This window comes from Entelurus aequoreus, linkage group LG15 (assembly GCF_033978785.1).
Source record: "Entelurus aequoreus isolate RoL-2023_Sb linkage group LG15, RoL_Eaeq_v1.1, whole genome shotgun sequence".
Classification (NCBI taxonomy): Eukaryota; Metazoa; Chordata; class Actinopteri; order Syngnathiformes; family Syngnathidae; genus Entelurus; species Entelurus aequoreus.
In genome coordinates, this window is record NC_084745.1 from 20,524,635 (window position 1) to 20,541,757 (window position 17,123).

Below are 17,123 nucleotides of genomic sequence, written 5' to 3' on the forward strand. Positions count from 1 at the left end.
ACGTAACATATTATGGTAAGAGTCATTCAAATAACTATAACATATAGAATATGCTATACGTCCACCAAACAATCTGTCACTCCTAATCGCTAAATCCCATGAAATCTTATACGTCTAGTCTCTTACGTGAATGAGCTAAATAATATTATTTGATATTTTACGGTAATGTGTTAATAATTTCACACATAAGTCGCTCCTGAGTATAAGTCGCACCCCCGGCCAAACTATGAAAAAAACTGCGATTTATAGTCCGAAAAATACGGTACATTTTATCCTTGATTTAGACGACATCGGTCCTCCTTTCTTCTTCTATGGTGTTTTTACAGTCCAGTAAAAGTTGTTATAAGCCCCGCCCACAGGTGCCCTCATGCTAAAACACTGGCATTATTTTGATACCGTAAAAAAGAGAAGCGATCATGAAAACCTTGAAACACACAAAATCAATAAAAGTGTAGAAAAATCTGAATATTGGCATCGAAAACATCCACCAGCAATATTGTATTTTTTTCAATGTTTGTATGTTTTTGTTGCCAAAACTTGTTTTGGTGCCAAAACAACTTTTTCTACAATGTCAATAATTTTTTTCGGATACCAAATTTTACTGCCCGTGTTCTGGCTCCATATGTCAGGAATTTAAAAAAAAAAAAGGATACATGATTTGTATGTAGTGTATAAGCTCTGCTTCTTCTTACTTCTTTGGGATATGCGTGAACGTGGTGTGCTTGAAGCTGCGTGACCTAAGCGTGTTAGTACCCATGACCAAAATATGGACTTCCTGTCCTTTCTCAGAGGTAAACCAGTACACCGTCCAGGAGTCGCTCCCCGTGCGGTCTGTGGTGGCGCGGATCAAGGCGGTCGACGCCGACGTGGGCCCCAACGCCGAGATGGACTACAGGATCATGGACGGCGACGGACCGGGCCTGTTCAACATAACCACGGACGAGAACACGCAGGAAGGAGTCGTCCTCCTGCTAAAGGTACGGAAACAAAACCAGGAAAGTCAGGGGTGGCCTGATGGTGCAAAGAAATGTGTACTGTACACGTTGGCTGCATTGTGTCGGAAGTATTTTAAAGTACACTAAATTACACTGATAATAAAACAGAACAGCCAAACCATTGATTTTAACAACACACGCTTTCATTGGTTGGGAATTATTAGAGCATGTTTAAAAGCTTGCTATGAAAAATCTATTATGCCTTATCTCACTACTAGCGTCCATAATCCACATTGTCTCTAAACTGTATCTACCTCATTAGGAAACAGGACTTTAATGCCCCAGGAACATTTCAAGAAATACCGTTGCTTCCAGGCAAATCAATCAATCAATCAAAGTTTATTTATATAGCCCTTAATCACGAGTGTCTCAAAGGGCTGCACAAGACACGACGACATCCTCGGCTCAGATCCCACATCAGGGCAAGAAAAAACTTAACCCCAATGGGATACAATGAGAAACCTTGGAGGGGACCGCAGATGTGGGGACTCCTACCCCCTGGGCGACCGGTGCAATGGACTTCGAGTGGATCTAGTTAATAGTGTGAGAGCCCGGTCCATAGTGGGGCCAGCAGGGGATCATCTTGAGTGGAGACATGTCAGCAGCACAGAGACATCACCAACTGATGCACAGGTGAGTGGTCCACTCCGGGTCCTGACTTTGAACAGCTATAGCATCATCTGTGGTCACCTAATAACGTCTCCACGCAGGAGAGGGGGGCAGAGCAGAAACGAGATGGCAGATCAACTGGTCTAAAAGGGGGGGTCTATTTAAAGGCTATGAGTATACAAATGAGTTTTAAGATGGGACTTAAATGCTTCTACTGAGGTAGCATCTCTAACTGTTACCGGGAGGGCATTCCAGCACAGGGAGGGCATTCCAGAGTACTGGAGCCCGAATAGAAAATGCTCTATGGCCCACAGACTTTTTTTGGGCTGTGGGAATCACTAATAAGCCAGAGTTCTTAGAACACAGATTTCTTGCTGGGACATAAGGTACAATACAATCAGGGACACAAAAAAAATGTAAACGCAGTAAAACAAATCAATAGATATATATTTTTTAGAGACGAGGTCATTGTCCAATCTACATATTTAGCCATGACACATGTGCAAAAAACATGTAAAGCTAATCGAATATGTATAACATAAAAATTTACTTTTTTTCTGTCCTGTTATTTTTACGTCACAAGCTGCTTGTTGACAAGAGTGATACGCGCTTTCACGTATATAAAAGTCCAGAAAAACGACTAGATTTGTCAGCAGTCACTTTTTTGCAAATTAGAATCTGGAGGCGTCTGAGTACTTGCGACAACGCTGATCTCCTCTGCTACGTCTTTTTATGCTCTGGCAGACCACGTGGGTATGAGGTAGGACTGTCCCGATACCAATATTTTTGGTACCGGTACCAAAACGTATCTTGATACTTTTCAAAATAAAGGGGATCATGAAAAAAATTGTTGTCTTCATTTTAACAAAAAAATATTACGGTACATTAAACATATATTTCTTATTGCACTCAGAGAACAATTTTAGAGGATTACAATTTAAAAAATGAAAGGGCTTTTCTTATTGCACTCAAAGAACAATTTACAATGTTATATATTAAATATAGTCTGTGATAATATATGATTAGAATAGACTAGAGTAATTTATAGACATTGTAATAAATGCTTCATGATTTATGGTTGCCAATCTTGAGCTGTGCTTCAAAACGAATACAATGATTAGTAAATACTAAAAACAATACTGTGGCTAAAAGAACACAGGTAAGACATGTAGCAGGTAAAACACATTGTTAAAGATAAAACACAAATTGTAGGAATTTGTTAAAACATGTACCGTATTTTTCGGACTATAAAACACAGTTTTTTTCATAGTTTGGCCGGGGGTGCGACTTATACTCAGGAGCGACTTATGTGTGAAATTATTAACACGTTACCGTAAAATATCAAATAATGTTATTTAGCTCATTCACGTAAGAGACTAGACGTATAATATTTCATGGGATTTAGCGATTAGGAGTGGCAGATTGTTTGGTAAACGTATAGCATGTTCTATATGTTATAGTTATTTGAATGACTCTTACCATAATATGTTACGTAAACATACCAGGCACGTTGTCAGTTGGTTATTTATGCGTCATATAACGTACACTTATTCAGCCTGTTGTTCACTATTCTTTATGTATTTTAAATTGCCTTTCAAATGTCTAATCTTGGTGTTGGGTTTTATCAAATAAATTTACCCAAAAAATGCGACTTATACTCCAGTGCGACTTATATATCTTTTTTTCCTTCTTTATTATGCATTTTCGGCCGGTGCGACTTATACTCCGGAGCGACTTATACTCCGAAAAATACGGTAGTCATTTCACTTATATTAGTTTGCGCTACGTCGGCGGTTTTGACTTCGCTAATATTTGGCAACGAGCTAAGCAGCTGTGTGCGTGTCGAGGATACGTGCACCACAGGGTAGATAGTTAACTACATCACTTTTAAATTCACTGTGCTGGTCTGGATGATTGCTATTAAAATGGTTACCTAAGTTTGAAGCAAAGATTGTAATATTTTAATCTTGCCACTTTTGGCAAGGCATTTTTTAAAGCACTCGCATTGTGGCGCTTCCGTGTTTAAAGCGCCATCTTGACCGATAGTTTTGAAGCCCAATTACTCCCATATTGCGCTTCACCCGCCCTCCTTATCAAACAGCAGAATTGTCTTTATTTGCCATTTTCCGTCCCCGCGCTGTTTCTGCGCGTTGACACACTCAACATGCTCCTCGGCTCAGCAGCGTCCCCGCCGCACGGCAGCATGCAGATGAAGGAAAAAATACTGGTATTTTTCAAAGGCGGTATAGTACCGTTTTCAATTCATTAGTAGCGCACTTTATTAGTATCAGTACACCGTACAACCCTAGTATGAGGTGTGTTTAGAGCAGTGTTACCATAATTACATTTAGTGTACAGAGTTGGAAGGACAAGCTCATTTACAGAAAGTCCCATTATAATGTATATATGAGCAAGGGCGAAAAGTGTCACCAAAAATAAATGAATGTATGGGAAACACTGGTAGAAACATTCAATATAGTTTATAGTTGCTTCCAGTCATGGTAATGTGCACAATGTTTACATGCTAAAGATTGTACTCATGTGAAAGGTTCTCAGAAGGGATGCACTCTGAGGGAGACACAATTACATTGCCGTATTTCTTTTTACACACATGCAGGAGTTGTATGAATTCCAGGAAATGCGTGTCTTGCCAGAATACCATCTCCAATTTGAGAGCAAATGTTCTTACATAAATGAAATGCAACCATTCGCCATCATCACACACACACACATGCATACAAATACCAAACACACACATGCATATGCACACATATGAACAAATGAATGCGTGGCTTAATACAAAGTAGACAGGTGAGTAAACGCTATCACAGGGGACATCTGCATTAGGGGGTCATCAGACCATGGTCACCAGGGCGCTAACACAGAGCGCCAACGCAGCACGGCCGATAACCCCTGAGGCAGATGGTTCCCTCTGAGGAACGCTGGGAAGTAAAAATAATAAAACCTTAAAAATAGTAAGAACCATGAGTAGGAATAAAAGGTAACGTATGAAGATACAAAAAATATATGTTCAGTCGTGGTCAAAAGTTTACATACACTTGTGAAGGACATCATGTCATGGCTGTCTTGAGTTTCCAATAATTTCTACAACTCGTATTGTTTTGTGATAGAGTGATTGGAGCACATACTTGTTTGTCACAAAAAATATTCATGAAGTTTGGTTCTTTTATGAATTTATTATGGGTCTACTGAAAATGTAAACAAATCTGCTGGGTCCAAAGTATACATAAAGCAATGTTATATTTGGTTACATGTCCCTTGGCAAGTTTCACTGCAATAAGGCGCTTTTGGTAGCCATCCACAAGCTTCTGGTTGAATTTTTGACCACTCCTCTCGACAAAATTGGTGCAGTTCAGCTAAAGTTGTTGGTTTTCTGACATGGACTTGTTTCTTCAGCATTGTCCACACGTTTAAGTCAGGACTTTGGGAAGGCCATTCTAAAACCTTAATTCTAGCCTGATTTACCCATTCCTTTACCACTTTTGACTTGTGTTTGGGGTCATTGTCCTGTTGGAACACCAAACTGCGCCCAAGACCCAACCTCCGGGCTGATGATTTTAGGTTGTCCTGAAGAATTTGGAGGTAATCCTCCTTTTTCATTGTACCATTTACTCTCTGTAAAGCACCAGTTCCATTGGCAGCAAATCCGGCCCGGAGCATAATACTACCACCACCATGCTTGACGGTAGGTTTGGTGTTCCTGGGATTAAAGGCCTCACCTTTTCTCCTCCAAACATATTGCTGGGCTCAATTTTTGTTTCATCTGACATCACATGGACAAAGATAAGACCTTCTGGAGGAAGGTTCTGTGGTCAGATGAAACAAAAATTGAGCTGTTTGGGAAATAAGAGTTGTAGAAATTATTGGAAACTCAAGACAGCCATGACATTATGTTCTTTACAAGTGTATGTAAACTTTTGACCACGACTGTATACAATAAATATATAATAAATAAAAGGAACCAAATAAAATATTGCATAACTAATAAGATACAAAGTAAAGTCCTAATGACTTCAATAAAATAATATTAGGTAAAAGCCAATTTAAAAAGGTTGGTCTTAAGCCTGCTCTCAAAAACATGAACGCTCTCTGCAGCCCTGAGGTCCTCCAACAAGCTGTTCCATAGATGCCATCCTGTGACTCTGTGTCTTGACTTTCGGAATAATTAGGAGATGAGTGCCGGATGATCTCAAGGATCGTGAAGGTTCATAGACGGCCCGATACCATAAAAAACACTTATAAACCATACGAAGAACCTTAAAGGCCTACTGAAATGAATTTTTTTTTATTTAAACGGGGATAGCAGATCTATTCTATGTGTCATACTTGATCATTTCGCGATATTGCCATATTTTTGCTGAAAGGATTTAGTATAGAACAACGACGATAAAGATTGCAACTTTTGGTATCTGATAAAAAAAAGGCTTGCCCCTACCGGAAGTAGCGTGACGTAGTCAATTGAACATAAACGCAAAGTTCCCTATTGTTTACAATGATGGCCGCATGAAGTGAGAGAGATTCGGACCGAGAAAGCGACAATTTCCCCATTAATTTGAGCGAGGATGAAAGATTTGTGGATGAGTAAAGTGCAAGTGAAGGACTAGTGGGGAGTTGAAGCTATTCAGATAGGGAAGATGCTGTGAGAGCCGGGGGTGACCTGATATTCAGCTGGGAATGACTACAACAGTAAATAAACACAAGACATATATATACTCTATTAGCCACAACACAACCAGGCTTATATTTAATATGCCACAAATTAATCCTGCATAAAAACACCTACGTGTTTGTTATGCTAGCTCCTAGCTCCTCTGCTAGCTCCTAGCTTCATAGAACACGCCAATACAATTCAAACACCTGATCAACACACACAATCACTCAGCCCAAAAGACCGTTCACCTAACCCAAGGTTCATAAAGCTTATATATTTTTAAAAAGTTACGTACGTGACGCGCACATACGGTCAAGCTATCAAATGTTTAGCAGCCAAGGCTGCATACTCACGGTACCTGATATTCAGCTGGGAATGACTACAACAGTAAATAAACACAAGACATATATATACTCTATTAGCCACAACACAACCAGGCTTATATTTAATATGCCACAAATTAATCCTGCATAAAAACACCTGCGTGTTTGTTATGCTAGCTCCTAGCTCCTCTGCTAGCTCCTAGCTCCATAGAACACGCCAATACAATTCAAACACCTGATCAACACACACAATCACTCAGCCCAAAAGACCGTTCACCTAACCCAAGGTTCATAAAGCTCATATATTTTTAAAAAGTTACGTACGTGACGCGCACGTACGGTCAAGCTATCAAATGTTTAGCAGCCAAGACTGCATACTCACGGTACCTGGTATTCAGCTGGGAATGACTAAAACAGTAAATAAACACAAGACATATATTTACTCTATTAGCCACAACACAACCAGGCTTATATTTAATATGACACAAATTAATCCTGCATAAAAACCCCTACGTCTTTGTTATGCTAACTCCTAGCTCCTATGCTAGCTCCTAACTCCATAGAACACGCCAATACAATTCAAACACCTGATCAACACACACAATCACTCAGCCCAAAAGACCGTTCACCTAACCCAAGGTTCATAAAGCTTATATATTTTAAAAAAGTTACGTACATACGCAAAAAAAAGTTGCGCACATACGGTCAAGCGATCAAATGTTTAGAAGCCAAAGCTGCATACTCACAGTAGCACGTCTGCGTCTTTGTCATCCAAATCAAAGTAATCCTGGTAAGAGTCTGTGTTGTCCCAGTTCTCTACAGGCGTCTGTGTATCGAAGTCAAAAGTCCTCCTGGTTAGAGTCTCTGTTATCCGAGTTCTTCCATCTTGACTGCATCTTTCGGGAATGTAAACAAAGAAGCGCCGGCTGTGTACTGTTGTTGCTGGCTTCGTTCGAAAAATACGTCCATTTCGCACCGACAATTTTCTTCTTTGCTTGCTCAGCTTCTTTCTCCATAATGCAATGAACATGATTGCAACAGATTCACGAACACAGGTGCCCAGAATACTGTGGAATTATGAAATGAAAACAGAGCTTTTTCGTATTGACTTCAATGTGGAAGGCATACCCGTGTTCCCCGGGCTACGTCACACGCATACGTCATCCTCAGAGGCGTTTCGAACCGGAAGTTTAGCGGCAAATTTAAAATGTCACTTTATAAGTTAACCCGGCCGTATTGGCATGTGTTATAATGTTAAGATTTCATCATTGATATATAAACTATCAGACTGCGTGGTCGGTAGTAGTGGGTTTCAGTAGGCCTTTAAAATGTATCCTGAAACACTCGGGGGAGCCAATGCATAGATTTTAAAACTGGTGTAGGTACTAATCCTCACCAATGTGGTGAAAAATAAACTATGTTTCTTCCAAGTACCAATTCACTGGAGGTTGAGAGGACAATGAATGGCTTAGCATGCTGCACACACACACACACACACACGCACACACACGCACACACACACACACACACGCACACACTAACCGCTAAAGTTTCTATGAAAAGTAGGGGTGATCGATCCAGATGTTAATACTATCGATACCTAGTAGAGTATCAGTATTCATTGTCTACAACAGGGGTGTCAAATTCAAATACAGAGTGGGCCAAAGTTGAACAAATTAACCTTTTAATAGGGACCCAAACAAGTTTTGCATTGAATATTGAACAAGCAAGGCTTATATAACTTTATAGTGACAGGCAAAATCAAGTTTCAAATAATAATAATAATAATTAAAAAATATCAATGGCATAACAAATACAATTTAAATAAAAATTGTTTGCCTCTTTTCTATTTGCAGCCTTCTGAGGTAAATATCAACATTAACTTTTTCCACAGGCTAATAAATTAGAAAATAAAATAACAATGAATAAACCAAACATTCAGGACTTTAAACTGCTCAGTTTGCAACACACTGATCTGATCTGATGTACCCAAGCCAGATACCTGCCATCTTTTCTTGGATGCTAGTTCATTAATGTCGGGGCTCAGGCTTTGAGCTGAGGCAACCTTCCTTATCGAACGATGGTGTTCATCAGTCATTATATCTCGTAGTCCACCGGGACCACAGTCTTGGGGGCGTGCCTTAAATGCACTGCCTTTAACGTCCTCTACGAGCTGTCGTCACGTCCGCTTTTCATCCATTCTAACAACGTGCCGGCCCAGTCACAAGATACAGTATGTGTGGCTTCTGAACGCACACACACACGTGAATGCAACGCATACTTGATCAACAGCGATACAGGTTACACTGAGGGTAGCCCACATAAACAACTTTAACATGGCGGCGCATTGAAATGCAGCAGCTTGAAGACGCTCTTGGGAGCGCAGAGCGATTTGGCAAAAAACACCCGTCATTTCTGTCAATTTCATGGCTGGCTCAAAGCGTGAACACTCTGTGATCACATACGACCGACAGACAATTTTGAATGTGGATAGATCGGGTCGTTATAGACTGAAAGATGCATGTACGGTGGACCTCCTCGCTAGCATGGGAATACTTCACGGGCTACATCGAGCGGCCTTTGTAGCAGCGGAGTCAAGTACTAGCGGGGACCGTCAATGGAGGAGACGTAAGCGGTGTGAGAGGAAGCAGAAGCGGGGATGCCGAGCGGGGCTAACAACAAAGGGAAAAGCTAATCCTCAAAGAAGCGTGGAGTGTCCGGGTAAGAAGTCATTTAAACTACAACTAGCCGGCGCCAGGCTGGATAATCCCTGCACACATAGCAATTCTCTTAGAATAAAACACAACTCACATAATGTTTGTTCTTTTGTGACCGTGTCAGAGGCAGACATACATTGTACTGAGGTGGCTAACTATGATGCGTTCAGTTTATCGCAGCATCATGCAAACAATCTGAAAATTCCCGTCGTATCAATTCCTAGATATGGTCGAAACTATTTAAAGTGCACTACGCATAATAAACGCAACATTATTAATATTGCTACTTCGGATAATTTCAACAAACAATCCTCAAAACAGCCCACTACCTATAATATGGGCTTTTTAAACATAAGATCATTATCTTCCAAAACGTTATTAGTTAATGAGGTCATTAGAGACAACAAACTTGACGTCGTTGGTCTCGCCGAGACCTGGCTCAAACCAGACAATTTTTTTGCGCTAAATGAGGCATCTCCTCCTAACTATACGAATGCACATGTTGCCCGTCCTCTTAAAAGGGGAGGGGGTGTCGCACTAATATACAATGAAAACTATAATTTTACACCTAACCTAAATAATAAATATAACTCGTTTGAGGTGCTCACTATGAGGTTTGTCACACCGCTACCTCTCCACCTGGCTGTTATCTACCGCCCCCCTGGGCCCTATTCGGACTTCATCAGTGAATTCTCAGAGTTTATTGCTGATCTAGTGACGCACGCCGACAATATAATCATAATGGGGAACTTTAATATCCATATGAATACCCCATCGGACCCTCCATACGTGGCGCTCCAGACTATAATTGATAGCTGTGGTCTTACACAAATAATAAATGAACCCACGCATCGCAACGGTAATACGAAAGATCTAGTGCTTGTCAGGGGTGTCACCACCTCTAAAGTTACGATACTCCCGTACACTAAAGTAATGTCCGATCATTACCTTATAAAATTTGAAGTTCTGACTCATTGTCAACAAACTAATAATAATAACTACTATAGCAGCCGCAACATTAATGCTGCCACAACGACGACTCTTACTGACCTACTGCCTTCGGTAATGGCACCATTCCCAAATTATGTGGGCTCTATTGATAACCTCACTAACAACTTTAACGACGCCCTGCGCGACACCATTGATAGTGTAGCACCGCTAAATCTAGAAGGGCCCCTAAAAGGCGTACCCCATGGTTTACAGAAGAAACTAAAGCCCAGAAAGTATCATGTAGAAAGCTGGAACGCAAATGGCGTGCGACTAAACTTGAGGTTTTCCATCAAGCATGGAGTGATAGTTTAATAACTTATAAACGCATGCTTACCTCAGCTAAAGCTAAATATTACTCAAATCTCATCCACCTCAACAAAAATGATCCTAAATTTTTGTTTAGTACAGTAGCATCGCTAACCCAACAAGGGACTCCTCCCAGTAGCTCCACCCACTCAGCAGATGACTTTATGAATTTCTTTAATAAGAAAATTGAAGTCATTAGAAAAGAGATTAAAGACAATGCATCTCAGCTACAACTGGGTTCTATTAACACAGATACGACTGTATATACGACGGACACTGCCCTCCAAAATAGTTTCTCTCTCTTTGATGAAATAACATTGGAGGAATTGTTAAAATGTGTAAATGGGACAAAACAAACAACATGTTTACTTGACCCAATTCCTGGGAAACTTATCAAGGAGCTTTTTGTATTATTAGGTCCATCAGTGTTAAATATTATAAACGTATCACTTTCCTCTGGCACTGTTCTCCTAGCATTCAAAAAAGCGGTTATTGATCCTCTACTCTAAAGACCTAACCTCGATCCTGATCTCTTGGTAAACTACCCACCTTCCGTTTATCTCAAAATCCTCGAAAAAATTGTCGCACAGCAGCTAAATGAACACTTAGCGTCTAACAATCTATGTGAACCTTTTCAATCCGGTTTCAGGGCAAATCACTCTACGGAGACAGCCCTCGCAAAAATGACTAATGATCTATTGCTAACGATGGATTCTGATGCGTCATCTATGTTGCTGCTTCTTGATCTTAGGGCCGCTTTCGATACTGTTGATCATAATATTTTATTAGAGCGTATCAAAACGCGTATTGGGATGTCAGACTTAGCCTTGTCTTGGTTTAGCTCTTATCTTACTGACAGGATGCAGTGTGTCTCCCATAACAATGTGACCTCGGACTATGTTAAGGTAACGTGCGGAGTTCCCCAGGGTTCGGTTCTTGGCCCTGCACTCTTTAGTATTTACATGCTGCCGCTAGGTGACATCATACGCAAATACGGTGTTAGCTTTCACTGTTATGCTGATGACACCCAACTCTACATGCCCCTAAAGCTGACCAACACGCCGGATTGTAGTCAGCTGGAGGCATGTCTTAATGAAATTAAACAATGGATGTCCGCTAACTTTTTGCAACTCAACGCTAAGAAAACGGAAATGCTGATTATCGGTCCTGCTCAACACCGACATCTATTTAATAATACCACCTTAACATTTGACAACCAAACAATTAAGCATGGCGACTCGGTAAAGAACCTGGGTATTATCTTCGACCCAACTCTCTCGTTTGAGTCACACATTAAGAGTGTTACTAAAACGGCCTTCTTTCATCTCCGTAATATCGCTAAAATTCGTTCCATTTTGTCCACAAGCAATGCTGAGATCATTATCCATGCGTTCGTTACATCTCGTCTTGATTACTGTAACGTTTTATTTTTGGGCCTCCCTATGTCTAGCATTAAAAGATTACAGTTGGTACAAAATGCGGCTGCTAGACTTTTGACAAAAACAAGAAAGTTTGATCATATTACGCCTGTACTGGCTCACTTGCACTGGCACCTAAGATGTGACTTTAAGGTTTTACTACTTACGTATAAAATACTACACGGTCAAGCTCCTGCCTATCTTGCCGATTGTATTGTACCATATGTCCCGGCAAGAAATCTGCGTTCAAAGAACTCCGGCTTATTAGTGATTCCCAGAGCCCAAAAAAAGTCTGCGGGCTATAGAGTGTTTTCTATTCGGCCTCCAATACTATGGAATGCCCTCCAGGTAAAAGTTAGAGATGCTACCTCAGTAGAAGCATTTAAGTCTCATCTTAAAACTCATTTGTATACTCTAGCCTTTAAATAGACTCCCTTTTTAGACCAGTTGATCTGCCGTTTCTTTTCTTTTCTTTTCTACTCTGCTCCCAACCCGGGGTGGACCGCATATGCGGTCCTCTCCAAGGTTTCTCATAGTCATTCACATTGACGTCCCACCTTGTAGCGTCCCGGAACAGTTAGTGCTGCAAGGGTTCTGGTATTTGTTCTGTTGTGTTTATGTTGTGTTACGGTGCGGATGTTCTCCCGAAATGTATTTGTCATTCTTGTTTGGTGTGGGTTCACAGTGTGGCGTATATTTCTAACAGTGTTAAAGTTGTTTATACGACCACCCTCAGTGTAATCTGTATCGCTGTTGACCAAGTAATGGATGGCATTCACTTGTGTGTGCGTGCAGAAGCCGCACATATTATGTGACTGAGCCAGCACTCGTTGGACTGGATGAAAAGCGGACATGACTATTTTCGGTATGGGCACTGAAATTTGGGAGTCTCCCGGGAGGGTTGGCAAGTATGAGAATTAGCGGTGAATGCGGTGTTACCGCGGCACCGCCGCTGTATATAATCGGCGGGCCAGCTCTAGTGTTAATTTGATATCGCCTCAAGGGCCATGTGAAATTACACGGCGGGCCACGAGCCAGAGTTTGACACCATGGTCTACAAACTCAAGGAGTGCGTCTCTTGATACAAGAAAGCTTTGAGGGCAAAACCCAAAAGATTTAGATGGGAGCCAATAGTGGTTTTTGCTGTTGACTTATTGTGCAATAAACACTTTATTTTGTTTAAAAAAAAAGATGTATGTAGCATTCAATACCACAAATGTTATACATCATCTGATTCACAACAATACTAGCAAATTCTACATTTAATAAGATACGCTTTCTAAATTTTTTTATTGTCTTTAGTTACTTGCTGTAAAACACTTTCAGTTCTATAATCATCATACCGGATCAGGACTTTCTTTTCAACTGATAGTGTCGTTGCTTTTATCGTCTTACTACTGTACGTCTTACTACTGTATTGCCAAAAGAATTTGGCCACCCATCCAAATGATGAGAATCAGGTGTTCTAATCACTTGGCCCGGCCACAGGTGTATAAAATCAAGCACTTATGCATGGAGACTGTTTCTACAAACATTTGTGGAAGAATGGGCCGCTCTCAGGAGCTCAGTGAGTTCCAGCGTGGAACTGTCATAGGATGCCACCTGTGCAACAAATCCAGTCGAGAAATTTCCTCACACCTAAATATTCCAAAGTCAACTGTCGGCTTTATTATAAGACAATGGAAGAGTTTGGGAACAACAGCAACTCAGCCACAAAGTGGTAGGCCACGTAAACTGACAGAGAGGGGTCAGCAGATGCTGAAGCGCATAGTGCAAAGAGGTCGCCGACTTTCTGCACAGTCAGTTGCTACAGAGCAGGCCCGGCCCTAACCAATCTGGCGCCCTAGGCAAGATTTTAGGTGGCGCCCCCCCCCACATCGGCAGTGAAGTGTACAGGTATATACTCACAAGAAACCGAATAGCTTTGTCTTTGACCTTTTTTATTTACTCAAAGAAAGCAAATTAACAATCAGAATAGTTAACAAGATTAAAAAAAATATGAATAAATAAATGAATACAAAAAATAAAAAATGAATATCTAACAATTTATTGTCATCATTACAGTGAAATGCTGAATAGCAGAATGTAAAGTAACAGTATAATATATAATATGAGAATGTTATGTTATGATTATCTTTAACCGAATCACAGCAGTGCTCAAATTAAAAAACAGCATTCCCTCTCATGTGATATTGCTTAATTAACATTAATGATGTGCACTTTAACAACTAGGCTTACAACTATACCTAATATATAAAGGGGTGGAAAAGTTACTATTACCTGCAGGGCAAACATTAGCTAACCAGAAGGCAATAACAATGTAAACAAAAAACACCTGCTTAAAAGATCTAATACAAATGTCTCTGAGGAATGTAAGGTGGGACCGTGGGAGTACTGTAATTACCTAACGCTACATTATTATTTTCCATAACAATTTAGCCCCCTCCACAATATTAACCCGACGTTAAAACAGAACTAGCTATTTATTGATTAGCAATTGCCGAATCATGTAACATTAGCTTAATGTTAAAAAGCCAGGTTACTATCACCAGTGTTGTGTTAGTTACTGAAAACCAGTAACTAGTTACAGTTACTAGTTACTTCATTTTAAACGTAACTCAGTTACTTACACCAAAAAGTAATGCGTTACTGTGAAAAGTAACTATTTAGTTACTTATTTTTTTCTTCTTTTTTTTTTTAAAGCTCCCATTAATGCCCTTTTAGCCTTCATTTCAGTACTGTTATTGCACTGGAGAATAATACAATGTGTTGATCAACTTGACATGCATTTCCATCACTGAACTCTGCTAAGCAATACAACACACAAAGACAAACATATGTTTCAAAGGGCCAATTTGTTTTTGGCCAGAAAAAATTGACAAAACTATTTTAAATAGCTGCAACATAACATACATAAGTAACAAACAGCATAATAACAGCATAGCTGAAAAGCAAGAAAGGCACACACTACATATACAAAGCCTAACCATGCATTTTTTCCTCAAGGAATTCTGACACAAAATCATGTCTGAAGCCCAGAACACTCTACACATTTCCCCAGTTTTAGTTTAGAGATAAGGAAAGATTGGCCTGGCCCTCTAGCATCCCTCTTTATGTTTGTGAACTTTATAGTCTATACATTTAGAGTGATGTGATAATCAAACACTCTAGAAGTCTAGAATGAAAGAGTATATAAGAGAATTGACAGCAATGTTCCCTCTAAGGTGCGCGCCTGTGCAATTGCGCACTGCTCAAGCATCCTCTGCGCACGGCAAATCTATGCCACGCACAAAATCAAATAATAAAAATAAGCGCATAACAATTTTCGACACACGGACACGACAGAGAAAACAGTTTTCGTCATCATTGTTCAAATATTGTAACGTCTGTGGAGACGCTTTGAGGACATGAATTCCATCCATCACTTTACTGAGCAAAACTCTTTATTGTCGGCCATAAACACATCACCAAAACATTAGTAAAAAAATGATATCTAGCAAAAGTGGTCATTTTCTGCAGTACAAACCAGACCAAAAGCAACTTTGTTATATCAACAGCAGCCGCTCGCTCTTTCTCACTTGCGCCAACACATGCACATATGGCACTTAGCCAGTGATGCGTTTACAGCCACACAAAAAGTGGGACAACTCCAACACCACACATAAAGTGTCATTCCAGGTCGTTACACTATGATTTACCAATCAAATGTGTGCTTATTCTAGTGTCATTTATTAGGAATCTTAATTTATAAATATTAATCATTAAATGCTGTTAGTATATTAAATAAATACTAATAAAAATATATTAAGTTGCAGGAATGTACACATGATCCCCTGCTTACATCTCATTGTGCAACATGTGAATGTTTTAATGGGAACTAGATGCAATGTCTGAAAGGGGTACAAATTATTTCCAAAGCAGGACCTCCACCCAGACAAACAATACAAGTACACAGTTCATGAAAAACAATATTTGTTATGGCCAAATACTTTTGGCAATACAGTGTAAGTAAGACGATAAAAGCAACGACACTATCAGTTGAAAAGAAAGTCCTGATCCGGTACGATGATTATAGAACTGAAAGTGTTTTACAGCAAGTGGGCCTAAACACTTGTATTACAAATGGAAATGACTGCTGTAATTTGATTATAATAATACGAGAATGTTGTCTCTCTATCTGTGTTGGCCCTGCGATGGGTGGGGACTTGTCCAGGGTGTACCCCGCCTTCCGCCTGAATGCAGCTGAGATAGGCTCCAGCGACCCCGAAAGGGACAAGCGGTAAAAAATGGATGGATGGATGGAGATTAAAGTTTTTATTTAGTCAGGTTTGGGACAGGTGTGCTGCTGGTGTAGCCACAGTGTGCACGTCTGATGTTGCTCACATGGGCTCCACTGAATGCTCAGGGACTTTTTGCGTTTGCTCACACATGAACAATTAGAGTGAACATTGATTGACAGAGTGTGTGTACCTTCAGTGCTGACTGATGAGCAGAGGCAGAGTTAATCCTTAAGTGGTGGTGGTGGAGGGAAAGTAGCATTGGAGTCTCTGTCTCTCTTTACTAGCTTCGTCGAAGCATGTTGCTTATGTAGCTTGTTTCAGCACATTTGAATTGCTGTTTTGGGCAGTAGATGGGATCTTTGATCCAACGCACAATTTATATTTAACTAAAATGTTATTTTCTTTGTGCTCGACAAAAGAAAAGTAGTGAAAATATCTCCATGTAACAAACTCGACTGCAGCTCCGCCATGATCAGACACGCCCCCCTCCCCCCTCTCTCTCTTCCCTCCCCACACTCACACTCTCACACACACACACAAAGAGCGTACGTCTCTCTGGGGGGGGGGGGGGGGGGGGGGGCGGCGGTAATGTTGTAACAAATAATATTTCTATTTATATAGGCTTTACTTTGCATTTTAATTAACGTGGGATTATTTTTTGTATTTAAAAATAATAGTACCAATTTTTTTTTTTCTCCAACATTTGTGGCACTGGCATGGCGCCCCCTGATGGACGGCGCCCTTAGCATTTGCCTATACGGCCTATGCCACGGGCCGGCCCTGCTACAGAGCTCCAAACGTCATGTGATCTTC

The 17,123-nt window shown here is 40.4% G+C and overlaps 1 protein-coding gene across 1 annotated transcript in view; it reads left to right on the top strand.

The window, feature by feature from the left end:
- The window catches only part of LOC133630555 (cadherin-22-like), a 313,236-nt gene that overhangs the window by 230,528 nt on the left and 65,585 nt on the right, over positions 1–17,123 (top strand). Inside the window, exon 6 of the mRNA XM_062022171.1 lies at positions 790–977. Coding sequence (XP_061878155.1) covers positions 790–977 — 188 coding nt within the window. The remainder of the gene's footprint in view (positions 1–789; positions 978–17,123) is intronic.